Source organism: Juglans microcarpa x Juglans regia, chromosome 2D (assembly GCF_004785595.1).
Source record: "Juglans microcarpa x Juglans regia isolate MS1-56 chromosome 2D, Jm3101_v1.0, whole genome shotgun sequence".
NCBI classification, from domain to species: Eukaryota; Viridiplantae; Streptophyta; class Magnoliopsida; order Fagales; family Juglandaceae; genus Juglans; species Juglans microcarpa x Juglans regia.
The window spans coordinates 8,482,226-8,502,290 of NC_054596.1; the positions used below are offsets into that span (position 1 = coordinate 8,482,226).

General features: G+C 32.5%; 1 protein-coding gene and 1 long non-coding RNA gene across 2 annotated transcripts; one reads left to right on the plus strand and one right to left on the minus strand.

Annotated features, from left to right (window-relative positions):
- The first annotated feature begins 2,642 nt into the window (after positions 1-2,642).
- Positions 2,643-6,420, plus strand: LOC121248279 (protein trichome birefringence-like 18). The gene is given in 6 exon segments (XM_041146686.1): positions 2,643-2,911; positions 3,174-3,409; positions 3,501-4,347; positions 4,818-5,092; positions 5,277-5,321; positions 5,323-6,420. Coding segments are annotated over 4 exon segments (1,911 nt in total). The 5' UTR covers positions 2,643-2,911; positions 3,174-3,409; positions 3,501-3,521; the 3' UTR covers positions 6,088-6,420.
- Positions 6,421-9,187: 2,767 nt separating this feature from the next.
- LOC121248398 lies at positions 9,188-12,427 on the minus strand. Its single transcript, XR_005937441.1, has 3 exons — positions 12,114-12,427; positions 11,208-11,312; positions 9,188-9,447 (listed from the first exon to the last, which is right to left on the minus strand). It is a non-coding gene; the product is annotated as an uncharacterized LOC121248398 (long non-coding RNA).
- Positions 12,428-20,065: the final 7,638 nt, after the last annotated feature.

Sequence of the window (20,065 nt, forward strand, 5' to 3'; positions counted from 1 at the left end):
GTCTACTATTTTTGTTTGTTTGTTTTCATTTGTGATTTTGTTGTGAATTTTGAATTGATTTGTTATGCATTTTTGAATTTTTGTGAATTTTGAGTTGATTTGTTTTGAATTTGTGATGTGAATTTGGGGATGGTTTAATCACCGATGAACTGACCATCGAACCGATTAGCTCTGGCCGTAAGATTCTGGCCGGTTCTCTCCCTCCCTGTCGGCTAGTTTTGATTGGCATCATAGATCTAAAAAACTATTGGTTTTCAGCCTTACTTTATGATTATATATGACATTACGTAGCTTTTTATTGACAAGAAAATAACCCTAGTAGCATGCTGCTCCCTCTCATCTCAATATATTGATTCACAGTCTCTTTTTTTTTTTTTTTTCCACCGAAGCGTGCAGTTCACACGCCTCCTTATGGGAAAATGACATCCATGAGTCACACACGCCACACACCTCCGACACATTCTAGCAGTTCTTCAACCTACAAAATTTGGGCACTTTCATCTTATTTTCTCTTAATAAATTTGTCGTTTTGTATGTTTTTTTTTCTTTTTTGTGTGTTGATTTTTTGCTTTATTTTCAAGAGTTTTGGAGCTCTAATATACCGTCATACATCGATATATGTCCACCACCCATGTGCCCTTCCGATTGCCTCCAAACTTCCAGATACACCATCTCCACCGAGGGCTAGCCACAAGTCACAGCAGAGCAACAAGGCATAGTGGCGCCATCGCCTGGCTCCATTCTTGGACCTAGTAACAAACGGACGCATTGTCAAGTTCCATTTTTGACGGGCACATGCATGTCGCTCATGGTTCTCCTTTTGACAACGTGGTCCGATGTTCAACATGAACATTTGCTCCAATCAAGATATTAAAGAGTGCTCTTTGTGGCAACCTAACAATGGATCGTGTTAAAAACCACTTGAGCAATGATAATTTATTGATTCTGTATAAATCAACAAGAAATATGGATTAGCACTCTTCGTGGCAACCTAACAATGGATTTTTTGTAACCATTTCATATTTCATTGCTTTTTATATGATGTTATTATGTATTGATCTGTTTGAAGTCTTGGTCTAGCTAGCTTCGCCATCCCACCCCCATCATTTCTACTGTCCATTAGTTTAATGTAGTTGTTATCTTGCTCCTAAAAAAGAAGTAATTACTCTTATAAGCACTTTACTTACCTGAATAACACCTTAAATAAGTCAGGAAAATGATAGATTAGTGTATATTTTACTATAAAACTTAGGGGAGAAATATCTCAAGTTATTGTTTAAATTTGAGAATATTAAATAAGAGATAAATATAAAAAATAGGTCTAATAATACTTTTATCAAGCATTTAGGCTCAATTTAGATTAAGAAACACTCTCAATCCATCACATCTCATATAATCTCATCGTTACAATTTTTACAAATTCTTATATAAAATATAATAAAAAAATTCAACGTTTTTCCAATCTCAAAACAATAATAATATTAAAAAATAATTTTTTATTTAATTTTTATCTTTCATCGCAACTCATATTATTTCAACTCATCTTTCAAACCTAACCTTTTAATGCCACTTCAAATACACAAGTTTAGATAGGGATTGTGAGGAGACATTGATCCAAACTCTGCAAACCAATGTTGCAATCCTATATTAAAATGGGACGTCAATAATTGATATAATTAGATGTCTTTTTATGATTAAAAAAAAATGAAACAAAAAGACGACGACAACGACGACTGGGATGGACCGACCAGCCACTCCAAGAGTGACGTTCAACCATTGGGATGGACCGATCAGCCACTCCAAAAGTAACGTTACAATCCCAAATTTAAAAGTGACGTCAATAATTGATATAATTAAAAGCTTTGTTGATTTTAAAAACTTAAATTAAATAAATAAATAAAGCAACCATTTGGATGGACAGATCAGCCACTCCAAAAGTGGATCCGGCATCCCACACCGACAGTCCTAGTAGACTAGTATGTACGTGTCATGCTAATTAAACAAATCGTATGCAAGTATGATTATAAATTTAGAGCGTTGCTAAAAAAGGAAAAAAGAAATAAAGAAATAAAAGGGGTCAGTCTTGTGATTGGGCGATTGACTTTGTGGGTTAATAAAGCCAATCCATAAATCCCAAACATAACACGTAATTGACTTTTAAATTGTCTTATTAATGCACTAAATAAATAAAAGCTAATGATGAGCATTTTGAATGGGAGTGCCCAAATCTCATCACTTCTTTTAAAATTGTTTCCAAATATTTTATTTTCTTAAATCTCAGACTACCTGAAAAAAATCTAAAATACAGAATAATAGATCTTAAAAAAAAGGATTAATTAAACTTTTTTTTTAAATACATCTATATATTGCGATCTAAGAAACTGTAGGATGATTTCTGTGTGTTGCCAAGGATGAATTTCAACGAAACTCCGACTCCGTTAAATAAGTGCAGATCTAACGGAACTCAAACTTGCGTGTATCGAAGAAACACAAGCAACTCAGTTTTGTTGTTTTTTAAGGTTGCAGTTTCCGGTCTTCCCGTGTTTAACAGAGTCGGTCCGTAGCGTATGGCGTATGTACTATGTAGCTTTTACGATTCCTCTTTCCCCCAACAAAAAAAAAAAAAAAAAAAAAAAACAAAAAAACTAGAGCTTTCACAAGGTCTTACGTAACTAGGTATGTGAATAAAGTAAAACTGACGAGGGAAGATAAACCATGTGAATTAGTCACTCTCTCTCTCTCTCTCCCCATCTCTCATTTGCGAACATTTCTATAGGTCTGAATTTTCCGTATTGCCAGTTGCTAACCATTATCTACGGCATTCTAATTCTCAGAGTTTTGAGCGGATTCGCCCCTGTATAGTGCTTCTCCTAGATCTTCCTTCCGTGAAGAGAATTTCTCTTTTATAAAGGTAAGTGTTTTGATCTTAGATTTATGCTAATAAACAGAAAGTCTCGATTTTTGTGGATGTTTCGGGCGATTATTACTCTGGTATTTCAGAGAAAATTAGTGATTGATTTTATTTTCTTAAATCTTCTCTCTACAAATTTGACGTTTGAGGCAGGATATTGACTTCTTTTTTTGTCTTTTGGCACGAATTATGATTATGGGAAAATGTGTGTGTGTGTTTTTTTTTTTTTAATTTTGTGGAGTTTTTTGTGCCACTTTATCAGTGAATATGGGATGAGTTTAACTTGGTAGCCAGAGTTTTGGTAATACGTTATTCCGGAACAGTTTATTTATAAAGGGTACTTTATGAGTTCTATAGGATACAAGGAGATTATTTCTTGATTTGGTTACCGAAACTTTGCGAAAAAAAGGGGCGTATTGAGAAGCTTTTTTGGAGGATTCGAAGTTCAAAGCTCTCGGAAAGAACATTTATGGTTTAGTTTGATTACAAACCTTTCATGTACGTGCATTTAAGTACTTGTTAGGAGCCTCGTATTATCTGTGGTTGATTTACTGTTGGAAGCCCCTCAATGATTCGTAACTTATTGTAGGACTAGCTGGTTTGGAATGATATGACTTGGGCCTCTCCAAAAGGCTCTCCCATAATGACTGCATATCCGAGGACAGTTTCTTTCATTGCAGTTTCAGTAGCAGGATTGGCATTCTTCTTAATGTTTGCTTCCTGGATACTAGTCTCATTCCCAATTGGTTCCACAGTTCGGGGGTATTTCTATGGTGTTGATACCTCAGAGAAGATGGATCTGTTGTTCTCTCCAGGCAATCAGACTAACATTTTTCCACGTGTTGATAACAATGAGGATATAGCTGTTAAGGACATACCGGCCGAGTCTAACTTACAAGTGTCTATGAGCTCAACTGGTCCTCTGAGAGATGCAATGGATTTGTCCTCTGGGACCAATCCACAAGTGCTCGCGAGTACAAGTGATGCATCGGTTGATTCAAAAACCACAGAGACAAAACATGTTGAATCAACTGTTCCAGTATTGTCCAATTCACAACCGTCTGTGAGATCAAATGGTCCCTTGGTGGAAAACAATACAAAAGTGGTTCATAAGAATTTGCCCCCCGAGTCTAATTCACAGATGCCCATGAGTTCACCTGGTTCTACAGTTGATTTGGAGAACAAGGAGGTGACAGATTTAATGGCACCTCTTCCTGCATCTTCTGTTTCAAGAAAAGAGGAGGATGCCAAGCCTAGTTCCAAGACAACGAATGTTGAGCTAAAAGAGCCCATTTCTCCAAGTTTGCTGAATAAGTTTGATTCTATAGATATGGGATCAAATGATTCTACAACTTCTTCTGATTCCAAATCAGGGGCTGCGCCAAGTTTATCTAGTCTGCCCAGCAAGGCTACTGAGAATGCGTCAGTAGATTCAGGTACCCTCAATGTTCATTTTATTTTTACTTGGTTACTTCATCACTTATCAAATTATCATCACGTCGGTTTATCATGTTTACCTGCTTGCTGAAATGTAATTAGCTATCATTACTTTGTTTATCTGACAGCTATTCATTGACTGACTGAACATCAAATTTGACTTTGTGCCTCCAGTTTTCTGAACTTTCCTGATATAGTTAGAAACTCTTCTGTCATAAAAAAGATCAAGAATCAATAGACGACAAATTAGTGATTCTCCCTAGTTAGATATAACCATCACCATGCTGTTCCTAACTATTGCTATGCCCATCATGGCATGTCCCTCATATTTAAACCAATACTAAAGGCCCATCATGAGCTAAATTGCTCCATTGTTGAGAGCGGTATTACTTTTTTTTTTTTTTTTTTTTTTCTCTTTTGTCTCTTCTTCAAATGCCTTTAGTTTGTGCTTTCATTTTCCATTCTGCAGGCTGTGATCTGTACCAGGGAAGTTGGTTTTATGATACATCAGGGCCATTATACACAAACAATACATGCCCTGTATTGACGCAGATGCAGAATTGCCAGGGGAATGGGAGGCCTGACAAGGACTATGAGAATTGGCGATGGAAGCCTTTTCAGTGTGACCTCCCCCGATTCGATGCAAAGAAATTTTTAGAGTTAATGAGAGGGAAGACCCTAGCTTTCATTGGTGACTCAGTTGCTCGAAACCAGATGGAATCAATGCTGTGTATTCTCTGGCAGGTAATTACGTATCTTTTTAAGTTAGTAATTTTAGAAGATATAATTTTGGCCATTCTCAAATCGCAATTTTATCTTCTGAAATATTTTCAATTTGCATTATATCTGATGGTTCCGTTTTCAAGTCTTGGATTATTCTTTTTTCCCCCATGTGATCTTGAAAGAAAGTATTGCGGAATATTTTCAGGTAGAAGCTCCTAAAAACCGAGGGAACCGCAAAATGCAACGGTATTTTTTTCAAGTCAACATCTGTAACGATTGTTCGGATATGGTCCTCATGGCTTGTGAAGCAAACGTCTGCACCATTTGATTTTGCTCCAGAGGGAGTGACCAAGCTCTTTCTTGATGCCCCTGATGATAATCTCATGGAATTTATCCCGAAGTTTGATGTGGTCGTTATATCTTCTGGCCATTGGTTTGCCAAGCAGTCAGTTTATGTCTTGAATAACGAGATTGTTGGAGGACAGTTGTGGTGGCCTGACAAGTCTCGGCATATGAAGGTTAATAGTGTAGAAGCATTTGGGATATCTGTTGAGACAATTCTTACTTCTCTTGTTACACATCCAAATTATACAGGGATTACAATTGTTCGTTCCTTTTCTCCTGATCATTACGAGGGTGGGGCCTGGAATACAGGTGGATCATGCACTGGAAAGACAAGGCCACTTGCAATTGGTGAGTTGGTAGAGAATGGATTCACAGAAACAATGCATAAAAAACAGGTCGCTGGTTTCAATGGTGCAATTAAGAAGGCAACAAACAAATCAAAGTTGAGGTTGATGGATATCACCGAAGCCTTTGGGTACCGCCATGATGGACATCCAGGACCATATCGAAGCCCTGATCCAAACAAGATCACAAAACGTGGCCCGGATGGGAAGCCACCGCCGCAGGATTGCTTGCACTGGTGCATGCCAGGCCCAGTTGATACCTGGAATGAACTTGTGTTTGAAATCGTAAGGAGAGAATATGAGAGCAGTAAGAGCTTTCCATCATGAGATTTTTTTTTTTTTTTAAAATTTATTTATGGCCAAGCAGAGCTGGCATTGTTGTGTTTCTGTAATTATAACGGCATCCAGTAGGTTTAATTTATACTCGGGAGGTGGAAATTTTTGTCTATTTGTTTCAGTTTTGAAAATTCATTATAGAGAAGTGATTGTTGTTACAGATGGGGAGGACCAGCGACTGGTTTATTTAATAGTTCTTCCTCCTGTACTCCAAAAGAAACAAAGTGCTGTTCTACTTCTGGCAATACTCCTAGAGAAACAGAGTACGGTTTACTTCTTGTAATATGTTTCCATATATAAATTCAGAGCTGTTCCTATGTTTCAGTTATATGCTTTTATTGAATGTTTAATATGATAAATATCAAAATCATATATATTTTCAATTTGAAAGTGATAAATACAAGTGTGACAAAAAGTTCAAACCAAAGGTGCATTGAAAGTGGAAATGAGTTCCGGACGTGTGGTGTTGTTCTGTGAATGGTGTTTCAGGTACCATGGCAAGTTTATTGCTGCCTGCTTCCTGCCATTGGAAAAGCAAAGCAATTTTCTGGCACCATCGAATTTTCAAGCCGGTCTTACACAGGAACCAGTGGTAGAGGTAAGCATCTTAATTGGATTGGTCAAATGCATCTTTAAAATTTAGTCAATATCACACTTTTTTGTATTTGCCCATTCCATTTAAATTCAATCCTCATATTGGATTAGCCATTCACTCTCTATATAATAATAAAATATTATTAAATTAATAATTTATTTATTTAATTTATTTGTATCACATTTTATAATTCTACCAATTTAATATTAATAATAATTATATTCTAATTAAATTAATATTAAAAAAATCATATTTTCAAAGGTCATTTAATGCTAATAACCAAAAATTGAGATTAAACTTATTCAAAATTCTATCTAAATTTCTTATTCACTAACCAAATATCTAGCAACATACCAATTTCAATGTCAATAAAAAAATCTGTACCTACATAAACACCTACAAGTGGTTAGAGTGAGAAATTAGTATTTTAATATTTAGTGAATCAATTGTGGTTCTCCATCTTTGACCAACCACTATAGTAAAAGTCTAAATTGTTTTGGAGATGCCTAATTCAATGTGGAGTCTTTTTGATATAAATTATCTAAATTTTAGCCATCATTCAACTTTGACCAAGCCAATAAAGATGCTTTAATAGGTGCAAATGGCTGTTATTCTTTATATCTGAAGAAAATCTGTCATTTTGCACGGCCTTTTTTTTTCCTCCCTTGAGCAAAGGCCATTTACTAGTCTTGATTTCACATCAATGTATGGAATACCATTTCGGTCTAGGTATTGAAACGAGATATTTCAGTACCGCTACCGTTTCGGAATAATCTATATATAAATAAATTATATATATATAAATTATAAATAATTTGATTTGAATTGGAGATCTAAAAATAAGCCTGCAGTTTAAAGAAATGAAAAAAGAAAAAGAAAAGAGTAAAGCTCGAAATCTATATATCGGCCAATACAAGCCAAAATTTTGACTGTTACGAAACAATATACTTCTCTGTAACAGCTATCGGCAGATACTGCATATTTCAACCATACCAACCAGTACGAATTAAATTCAAGACATTGTTTCACATATCACAAGAAAGAAAATTAGTGCACTCATTTTCCTTTAAAACGGATGCAAACTTCTGGGCTGTGAACTGTAGCCCAGACTGTCTTGGCCCATGATCAGTGATCACTAGACTTGGATGGAATGGACTTTATTTTTAAAAACATGGCAGCTGTCTTTATTTTTAAAAACATGGCAGCTGTTGATCATAAAGCTCGAGACAAAATAAAGATCATTTTAAATTTACTCAAATTTCTGGCAATAAATTCATCATTAGTTATAACTTTGGAAATGTCTCCAATAATTAATCAAATAGCACATTAGAAATATTTGTAGGGCTGCTTGGAGACTACAATTAAAATAATTTCTCAGCAGAAAAAGTAATTTATAAAATATCTTTTTGGGTTTGGAATAATTCAAAGTGTCTCAAATTCTGATTCAACAAAAAAAAAAAAGTGGTACTACTCAATATTATGAATTTGTCATTTTCAATTCGCCAGTTGATATAGTGCTAGGCTGTAATGGAGCCTAGCCAAACTGATTTTTGGCTTACCGAGTTTGGTTTGACTCAAAATATTTGAGCTTGAGAATTTTTTTTTTTTTTTTTTTTTATTCGAGTTCAATTCAATAAGTTAAACTCTTAACTCAAGCTCGTCCTACAAATGAGTTCAAGTCAAGCCAAGCTCGAGCTCGAATTGTTTATTTTTTAATAAGATTTAATAATTAATAAATTAAATAAATAGATAAATAAAAGATCTAATATTGAATTTATACAACTGACAAATAGAACCTGTATTGAATTATAAAATCTTAAAATATTTATAAATAATTAAAATATTTAACTAGTTGATATTTATAAAAAATAACAATATATTATATGCTTATATATATTATTAATATATACACTTAATATGATAGAATGTATCTATTTCATATATGATTCTCGCATTCTAGTATATGAAATTATTAAATTTTATCGACTAATTATTATACAAATTATAAAATACACCTATAAAGTATATTCACTATATAGACATAAGTAATTAGATTACATATTATATATTTAATTATAAAAGTGGTATGCATATATTATTAGCTAATACATATATCAATCTCTATTATATAAGAGTCTATCTCAAACGAACAGTAATGGATAGTACTTTTCTTGTTTTTCCGTGTGACATCCGTGTAGCACGTATACTGCTTTTTATATTTTGTGTCCGTAAATGTCTTTTTATTATTTTAATATCTTTTTATATATAGATGTATCAGTATATATTATTTTAATTATGAAAAAGGATGAATTATGTCAGTAAATGCTTGTATCAGTATAAAATGTCAGTAATTTTATATTCCCGGTATAAATTTTTTTATTATCTTCTTTAGTCAGTATATCATTTTAATTATGAAGAAAATTACTTGTGTCAGAATATATTTTAATTATGAGAAAAAAATTAATTTTATTAGAAATTTCTACACGCTTGTGTCAGTAGAAAGAAATTGCTTGTGTCAGTAGGAGAAAGAAATTACTTGTGTCAGTAGGAAAAAGAAATTACTTGTGTTAGTAGGTTGAATCAATACATGAATATAGATAATTATACTGATTTACATATTTAAATAATTAAAAATGATAATAAAAAAGAAAAAATCGCCACAGAAGAAGGAAACATTAAAAAAATATTGTAAAACAATCGGTCAAAATCTTCTGCCAAGACAAATATATTTGTCTCATACTCCAAATTGAGCTTCCCTACAAAATAAAATAAAATAAAATATATGTCAGATTTTTAATTTAAAAAAATACAACTGAGTGAATAAAAAAAACTGTAAACAAAACATGTGCCGAACAAAAAATTCATATGCATACTTCATTTCAAGACTTTTTCTCCCTATCTGATTTGGAAGATTTTCTTTTTATCTCTGATTTGATGTCTGATTTGATTGGTTTTACAGTTTTTACTTACTTTACAGCAGTCTGATGGGTGATAGATAAGAGGTCTGGAAAGAGGACGCCTAGAAAGAGAGGGAACATACTTTAAAAGATGATGTTGTGTTCATCTTTAGGAGAGTTCCTATTTTCATAGTGTTCTTTGTTTGGTTCCAGATAATGTTCTTCACTATAGGTAATTTTCTGAAAAATCCTGTATTTTTTACTTCTTCTCTAATACTCCATTTTTTTCTTTTACGTACTGATCATCTTTTCAGCTTCTTTACCGTCTCTTCTCTTATTCTCTATTTTTACTCTTTTACTGATTTTTAATATTTATTGCTGCTTTTACTGATGATTTCTTCTACTGATGATTTCTTTTCAGCTTCTTCTAAGGTGTTCTTACCAGCAGATTTCAAAAACTAAAATTTTCTGGTGTTTGATCATTGTAAGTGCATGATTGTTTAGTGTAATATTTTCTGTTAGTTATTTAGAGTAAATATTTTTTTACTTCCTTGTTTTTTGTTCATTGGTTACTGTCATGCTTAGTATTTTCTTTGGGTTACTGATTTGTTTTCAGGTCTTGTTGATTGAAAATTTTTAGTGCTGGACATTTCTGATTCTTATCTTTGTAAGTGTATAATATTTTTATTTTGTATTTATTTTTCCCCTTTTTCATTTATTGTTTTTCTCTTTCTCGCTTTGTTGATATTTTGTTAGAGAAAACTATTGTATTCAAACAGAATATACAATAATAGAGATAAAGAAAAGCCTTCAAAAAATCATATGTTGTATATTTTTATTCTATTTTTAATTTATTATTTTTCTGTTTGATACTGTGTTTCTAGCTTCGTTAGTTTTGTGTTTAAAGACACTATACCATGTTCAAAAAACCAAACACAATATTAAATATACATAACCAAAAAGAAACTGTGAATGCACTTAAAAAAAAATTGGCAGACAAGTAAAAATAAAAGAAATGCTTCTAAAAGCCCTATCTACAAAAGAGGTTATGTAATAATCGTATTTACAAGAGGTAACCTTATTTACAATATATAGTGAGAAATCAAACAAAAATTACTACAAAAATACAAACAAAAAAAAAAAAATACTTTAGAGCAAACTGGTTTGGTTCAAACCCAACACTTAACAGAAGAAAAAAATCCACACAGTAACCAATCTACAGAAACCAACACCATAAACAGCTAGGCATGAGAGAAGAAAAAAACATCCATTCAGCATCCAATAAACGTGATCTGGAAAGAACAGCTTAAACAAGTTATTTCTTTGTTTAATACAGAATACAGAATTGTCAAGCTATCTACATTTAGGGGAATTAAGACTACAAAATTGTCAAGCTATTTACATTTAGGAGAATTAAGATTTCAACAAGTTTGTTTAAACGTACTTTCAAATAACTTTTCAGTAATTTAACCTAAATAAAGTGACGGCTAAACAAGTACAAAAAAAGTGAAGATTCCCAAAAGGCAATATTGTTCCAAAGTGTATATTCAAGAAATAAGATAGCAAATTGTATAAAATGGAAAAAAATTAAATACAAAACTAATAATGTAGTACTTTACCTCATCTCTGGGGGAACAAACTACAAGCAAATGCTTGATGAATACTCTGCTTGGCCCCGTTGCTAACCAAAACCCGATCAGGCGTGTAAGAGATCACGCTCTCCTCTGCACGAACACAATTGTCCGTTAGACTACCCCAACTCAGAAAATGAATCCAATCCCATCAACGTGACCAATTACAACAACAACAACAAAAAAAAAGTTAAAAAATTCTTTCAGATCTACTCAAATATATAAGGAATGAAAATGGTTTCTTCATTCTCTAACACTGAAAAAAAAAAATAATCTCCACATATGAAAAACAAAATAACCCTATAGGAAAGCACAACAAAATTAGTGAAAGAAAAAAAATAAAGATCAAGCGAAAAAAAAATAACACTAAGATCTGAACAAGATCTCTTCAAATATATGAAGATCTGTTCAGATTACAACAAAAAAAGTTGGAAAAAAAATTCTTTCAGATCTACTGAAGAAAAAAAATCTTTCAAGTAGATCTGTAAGTAAAGGGTTTCTTCATTTGCCTACACCGAAAAAAAAAATAATCTCCACATATATGAAAAACAAAATAACCCAATAGTAAAGCACAAAAAAATAAGTGAAAGAGAAAAAAAAAATAAAGATCAAGAGAAAAAAAATAATAAGAACACTAAGATCTGAAAATAGATCTATAGAAAATATGAACAGCTTGAACAGCTTTAAAGATGTTCGGATCTATAGAAAATATATCAATAAAACGAGTTAAAAAAATCCACTTGATCTTTAGAACACTTATGATCTAAAAATAATAAGAACACTTGATCTTTCACATCTTTAAAGCTGTTCAGAACTATAGAAAAAAAATAGAAATAAAACATGTTAAAAAAATCCAGATCAACTTAGATCTATAGGAAATATCTCTTTATTTACCTGCAGATCCACGATGGAAACAAAAATATAGACAGCTGCAAATAGCAAATGTGACCAAAAATATGAAAAGTGAGAGTGGGCTTACGGGAGGTAGATAGAGAGATAGAGACGGGAAGATGAAAAAAAGTAAGAAAAAGAAAGAAAGAAGAAAGAGTGAGCGAGAGTGAGGGAGATGAGAAGATTATTTAATAGAAATCGAGAGAGATATCAGACAGCAAGAAATATATGAGAGAAAGAGAAGAATAAAAGTGAAAAAAAGAAATAAAAGAATGCGAGTGAGAGTGAGAGAGAGAGAGAGACGGAAAAAGATGTAGAAGATATGCTTAATGCCTGAATATGTTATAAATGCTTTTTATGAATTGTACTTGTTAAAGTCATTTCCCACTCAAACATTATGTCAGCCATTACTTCTTGTTTGTCACGTGATATGTACTTAAAGTCATTTCCCGCCTAAATAATATGTCGGTCATTACTTCTTGTGAATATATACTTGTTTGATTTCTTTTTCACTAATAATACATGTCATTTTATGTCAGTCATTGCTTGTCACATGATTTTATTTATTTAACTGGTATAATTATCGTCTAACTTGTTAATTGTAATTCTCATGATAATAATATTATATTATTATTAATTAATTTAAAAATTAGAGTGTGTCTTCAGTCAATCTCATCTAACTGATACCATTAATAAAAACAACAATAGTGACAACTCCAAATCATTATAATTGAATGGTGGGAAGTAATTTTTGTTAGAATCAAATCAACGGCTTGAAAAATAAATATTATAGTGTTTAAATAACGCCTCATTTGAATTTAAAACTCACCTTAACTCATCTCAATTAATTTCATTTCATCAATATAAATTTATATATAAAATATAATAAACAATTCAATTTTTTTAAATCTTAAAATAATTTTTTATAAAATATACTAAAAAATAGATAAATATGAAATTTACATAAAAAATTATTTTTTAATTATAAACTCATTCTTTTTTTAAAAAGGTACGTTGAGGTTCATATCACATGGTCCAGTGAGTTAAGAAGCATCATGATTATGCTTGCCACGTGATTTTATTTATTTAACCGGTATAGTTAATCTTTAATGGTTTTAAAAAAAATATATATAGTTACAATGTATTTTAAATTATTTAGTTTGAATAATATTATATATATATATATCAGATTGACACATAAACCCAAGTCCAACGGTGAAGATTTAAAATTCTAAAATTATTTATATATATATATATATTATTATGCAGGAGAGAGGGAAGATATATGGAAAATCGTGAAGGTGGGATCCAATGACAGCTGCAACTGACATATCACGTTTCTCTTAACTTTTTTGACCTTTTTCTTCACCTCTATTTTTTTTTTAAATATTATTATTGTTTGAATAAGTTCAAAAGTAAAAAATAAAAATAAAAAATAAAAAGAATCTGCTGAACCACCACAAAATCGACACGTCAGTTAGGTCAAGGTGACCATCTTTTCGATTACTCTCTTGATCATCTTTTAGAGATAGAGGCAATTCGATATTTATTTACCGGTGATAAAACGGAAATTTATGAAAATAATAATTATATTTAAAGGTCTTCATATAACTTAAATGCATATTCATATTTTGGTTAGGTATGAGTAAAATCTTTTACATTAGATTAGTCAAACTACTAAACCTAAACATATGAGTTTTAGAATGTGCAAGTTCCATGTACTTCTGGAAAAAAAGTTAGAGTTCATTATTATAAAAATAATTTTTTTATGTGAGTCTCAAATTTATATAATTTTTTTGAATGAAATATTATGCGAAATTTACACGTCCTAAGACTATTTCTATCATGCATCACTCATCTAACATTCGTCTCTTAAAAATGTAAACATAATAATATTACTATTATGAAATAACTAAATGTTCAATTACAAAGCATACTAAGACTATTTCTATCATGCATCACTCATCTAACATTTGTCTCTTAAAAATGTAAACATAATAATATTACTATTATGAAATAACTAACTGTTCAATTACAAAGCATATCCGATACTTTTAGCTCGGATTGCAAGCCTACTACATATGTCATCTCAAAATCAACTTAACGAAACGAACACAACTTAGTGAAAATATGAAAATAAAAAATACAATAATACAACAAAAAAAAATCATAACATTTTTGCTAATATTATAATTTTCTTTCTAATAATAGGTTTTACACATCCAAAAATTAAATGAAAAAAATTGCAAGAAAATGAAAAAATGCGAGTAAAACCTTTAGATCCAAATATAGATAAAAAAATGAATAACAAAAATACACAAACTGCACTTCGAAGACCAATGAAAAAATATATCGCATCTAGATCCTGATTCATATGCAAAAATGAACAATGAAAATACAATAAAATGAAAATATATCTCAAATCCAAATGGAAATGCAAAACGAATAAAGATACCAGAAAACTTTCAAATCCAGATCGAAATGCAAAAATGGACAAGAAAAATACAATAAGATGAGAAAAAATCTCGAATAAATAGGAACCGAAACCACATAAATCTCGAATAAATAGGAACCTAAACGACATACATAAATGGCACTTCAAAGACCAACGATGTTGTGTGTGTGTGTGTGTGTGTGTGTGTGTGTGTTTGTATGTATACAATGCAATCAAAACTTACAATGTCTTTTGTGTCTAAATAGGAATTATCCTCCTTATCAAGAGATCTAAATATATAAAAGACTCTCTACTGTTCATTTCAAGACCTGTAAGTGCCTTTATATATATATATATATATATATATATATATATATTATATGTCACTACCTTGGAGACGTTTATTTCGCATTAAGTAGTTATTAATTATTCATTTAGTTTGGGTTGTGTGGAACAGTATTATCCAACGTTTAGAAGAATTGTTTGCTTCGTTAACATAATGAGAAGTGGTAAGATTGTGTTAATGAGTTATGTAGCATTTGTTTTCAAATAGTAATATTAGTTTTATAAAATTTAAGCTTTGAAACTATTTTTTGAAGATCATGGAAAACAACCGGCGAAGAAAATCTCGTATAAAGATTTACCTGAAGAGAAAAAAGAAGAACTCCATAGAAAACAGAGAGAAAGATATGCTAAAAAAAAGCATCTAGAAGCAATTCCATCCAATTAAAAGATTCAGCTTCATTTGGGGGTGATCAAATGACTACGTCAATTGATGAACCTTCAAATAATGATGTCCAACATATAAACATCATTCAGGATTTCACTGTTCTACAAAAAGTGTCAAAGAGACAACGAATTTTCCGCGCTGGTGTTGATATCGATGAATTGGTTTCGTCTCATGAAGTATGTGTTCCTCCTGGTATTAATGTTTGTATAGTTGATTCAGAGGCAACTTCATCATTAAACAATGTGGCGAATCGTTCTGATTGTCCGAGTAATTCTATGGATTTCCTGACACGTAAATCAGGAAACACAAACATAGATGAAACGACTGTTTCTAATCAGTTTTTGATTCAACAGGTTTTCTTGAAATTATTTTTTCATATTTCTTATTCAAGCAGCCTTATATTCTTTTTTATTGAAATTTGGTAACATCTTATTCAAATAGGCTCCATGTGTTGTTCGGGAAGAGTCAAGTTTTGAAACAAGTATACCATCATCTCATAGGGGTAAGAAACAAGTATAATTATATTATTCGTTCTTATTCCATTGTCAACTCTTGACACTCTTCCGGCAGTGTCCTTAGCCAGATCATTCAAACAATTCGATGGGTTTACGACTATTGTTTTCTGTTCATTTTTAAACTCAATAGGTGGGGAGCATCGTCGCTTTGTTGGACGTAGACAACTATTGCAAGTTGTGCCATCTGAAGCATATTCCTTGCCGTATGTGCCTTGTTGCAGACATTGTAAAGCAAAGTGATTCTATCATGAAACAAACGGATTTTGCTGTGCAGATGGGACAATTTCTTTGGCCACAAATGATGTCCTTGATCAGCTTTATGATCTTTTTACCTCCGATGCAGATGAAGCCGCGCATTTTAAGACCTATGTTCGGACTTATAATAACAAGTTCGCGTTTACATCTTTTGGAGTTAAATTCGATAGAGATCTTTGCAGACCAAATAGAGGGATTTATACCTTCCGAACTTAGGGACAGATCTATCACTATATTGATGATTTAGTCCCTTTAAATGGTCGTCCTTCTTCTCGCCAATTGTATTTCTATGATACTGAGCACGAATTAGAAAATCGTATTTCTGATTCAGACAGAATGAACCCATCAATTATAGCTCAACTCATCGATATTCTTCGCATCAATCCATATTCTGTGTTTTTCCGATCTCTTGGTGATTTGCCAAATTTGAAAAATCAAGTAATCCATATAAGATCAGATGCTGGCCTAGATTAGCGTGTGTTCAATGCCCCGACATCTTCACAAGTTGCAGCAGTATGGGTTGAAAATGAAGATGCAGATCAGTTGGGAGGACGGGACATTTGTGTCTTTAGTCATTCTGGTGGAAGTCATATAGTTCAGTATTATTTTGGCTGCTATGATCCACTTCAGTATCCGCTCTTATTTCTTTTTGGGGATACTGGTTGGCACCAAGGTATTAAAAGGATCAATAGAGGAAGCACATTAATATGTAATGAAACAACCCGATCAATAGATCCTCACCAATCAATGCTAGCAGAAGAATTACTTACAAGAGAACAACGAGGTTAGAGTGTAATCTTAATCTTCCCATTTTGTACTTAGTTTGTACACGTCCAATTTTGTAATATTGCATTCCCCTTCAACTTTTGTAGCATTAAACAGAAAAATGAAGGATCCAATTGTTTCATGCCGTGAATATTATTGCTACAAATTACAAATCAGAGAAAATTTCAGATCAATTTTGTTGCTGTCTGGTCGTCTGTTGCAACAATTCGTTGTTGATATGTATGTTAAGATCGAGACGTCAAGATTAGATTATTTCCGTACCAAACAACAACATATTCGATTTGAGTTATATCAAGGTATTGTTGATACCATTACACTAGGGGAAACTAACGCTTCTAATGTTAGAAAACGGATTATTCTGCCTTTGTCGTTTATTAGGGGTCCAAGAGATATGCGAAAAAGATATATGGAAGCAATAGCTTTAGTTCAGCGTTATGGTAAACCAGACATTTTTTTAACAATGACATGCAATCCAAATTGGTAAAAAATTTCAAATGAATTACGCCTACATGAGGAGAGTCAAAATCGGCCTGATTTAGTTGCTTGGGTCTTTCGTGCAAAATTAGAAGAATTAAAGGATCGATTATTCAAGCAACAGATATTTGGAAAAGTTTCAGCATATGTTTATGTTATTGAGTACCAAAAAAGAGGCCTTCCACATGCTCATTTTTTAATTATATTACAAAGAGATTGGAAACTCTATGCGCCTGAATCTTTTGATGAGATTGTATCGGCAGAAATACCTGATAAAAATACGAATTTGTACTTGCATAACGCCGTTGTCAAGCATATGATGCATGGACCATGTGGAGTGTTGAATCCAACAAATGTTTGCATGAAAAAAAATAGTATTGCAAAAGCCATTATCCAAAAAATTTTGCATCAAGTACGACTGTTGGAAATGATTGATTCCCAATATATAGGCGTTCTGACAATGGAATAACTGTCAAAGTGAGAGGTCATAATTTGGATAACCGTTGGGTCGTTCCATACAATCAGTATTTGCTTGCAACATTTGACTGTCACATTAACTTCGAGATTTGTTCTACTATAAAAGCAGTCAAATATCTTTATAAGTACATTTACAAAGGGCATGATCGTGTTGCTTTCAATTTGGTTTCTGAACAAAATAATCAACAAATTGATGAAATCCAACAATTCCATTCAGCCCGATGGATTGCTCCGCCTGAAGCTATGTGGAGAACATATGGCTTCGTTGTTAATGAAATGTACCCAGCAGTGTATAGCTTACATTTACACCTTGAGGATCGACACCAAGTAACTTTTCGAGCAAATGAAGACTTAATCAATGTTCTCAACTCTGATCGATCTGCAAAATCGATGTTAACAGAATTTTTTACATTAAATCGAGTGGATGAGAATGCCAGGACATTATTGTACAAAGAATTTCCAGAATTCTATGTTTGGAGCCAACAATACAAAGGGCGGACTTGTCGAAAAAAGAAAACTGTTATAGGTCGAATTATTACAGCAAATCCATTTGAAGGTGAGATGTATTATCTGCGAATATTGCTAAATCATGTAAGAGGACCTTTGTCATTTGAAAATCTTAGGACAGTTGATGGTATTGTGGCTCCAACTTTTCGTGAGGCAGCAACTATGCATGGTTTGCTACAGAGAGACAGTGGTTTAGAAGATTGTTTACAGGAAGCATCTCTATATCAAATGCCGTCCAGTTTGAGACGGCTATTTGCAATTATATTGGTTTATTGTAATCCAACCAATCCGAGAGAGCTTTGGGAACGTTTGGAGCAAGATATGTCAATTGATTTTAGGTTAACTGAAGATTCTATGTTGATTGTAAGAATGCAAGTTTTGCACTCAATTTCTTTTACACTTGAATCAATGGGGAAAGACATTAATTCATTTCATCTTCTTGATGACGACATTTATTTTGATGAAGACCAATTCGAATCTATGGAAATCGATGATGAATTGGCTGTTGAAATTCCAGAAGAAGATACTGCTGCATCAGAAATCCTTAATAGTGAACAACGACATGTCTATAATTCAGTTTTGGAAAATATTTTTTCAAACAGAACTGCTACATTCTTTGTTGATGGCCCTGGTGGGACAGGGAAGACATTCCTGTACAAGGCACTTCTCATTGCAGTAAGATCAAGAAAATTAGTGGCACTTGCAACTGCTTCATCTGGTGTTGCTGCATCTATCCTTCCTGGAGGTCGAACAGCACACTTGCGCTTTAAGATTCCACTAGATATTGATGAACATAGCATGTGTTGTGTCAGTAAACAAAGTGCCATTGCAAAGCTGCTACGTGTAGCAAGGTTAATTATATGGGATGAGGCCCCTATGTCAAGAAAACAACACATCGAAGTATTAGATAAAATGTTACAAGACATTAATGATTCAGAGTTAATATTCGGTAGAAAAGTTGTCGTTTTTTGTGGAGATTTTCGCCAAGTTTTACCTGTAGTTCGTAAAGGAACAAGACAAGAACAGGTTGACGCCAGTTTGGTTTCTTCTTATTTGTGGCCTACATTGATCAAACTTCGTTTAACTGAAAATATGAGAGCAAGATTGAATCCAATTTTTTCAGAATATGTGTTAGAATTAGGCAACGGAATGCCACCAATCACAATTGACGAAACTGTAAAAATTCCTAATGGCATGCTTGTTCCCTATGAAGATGACTGTACTTCTTTGGATCATTTAATAGATGTTGTTTTCCAAGATATTCATGAATATTCAATAAATATTTCAGCTATAATGAATCGGGCCATATTAACACCGAAGAACAGTTATGTTGATGAAATAAATACATTACTGATTCATAGGTTTTTAGGTGAGCTTAGGCGATATTATAGTTTTGATGAAGCAATAGATGCATCTGAACAATCAGTTATGGATGATTTTTTAAATACTCTAATCTCAAATGGACTTCCTCCTCATGAATTGTTACTAAAGATAAACTGTCCCATCATGTTGCTTAGAAACATTAACCCTTCAGAAGGACTATGCAACGGAACACGTCTAATTTGTCGGGCTTTTGATCGAAATGTAATTGATACAGAAATCGCAGTTGGGCACCATAGCGGAAAAAGAGTCTTTATTCCAAGGATCCCATTCTTGTCAAATCTTGATGAAAATAGTGGTTTCTCATTCAAATGAACCCAGTTCCCTATCAGATTAAGTTTTGCAATGACTATAAATAAGTCACAAGGGCAAACATTGGATTTTGTTGAGATATATT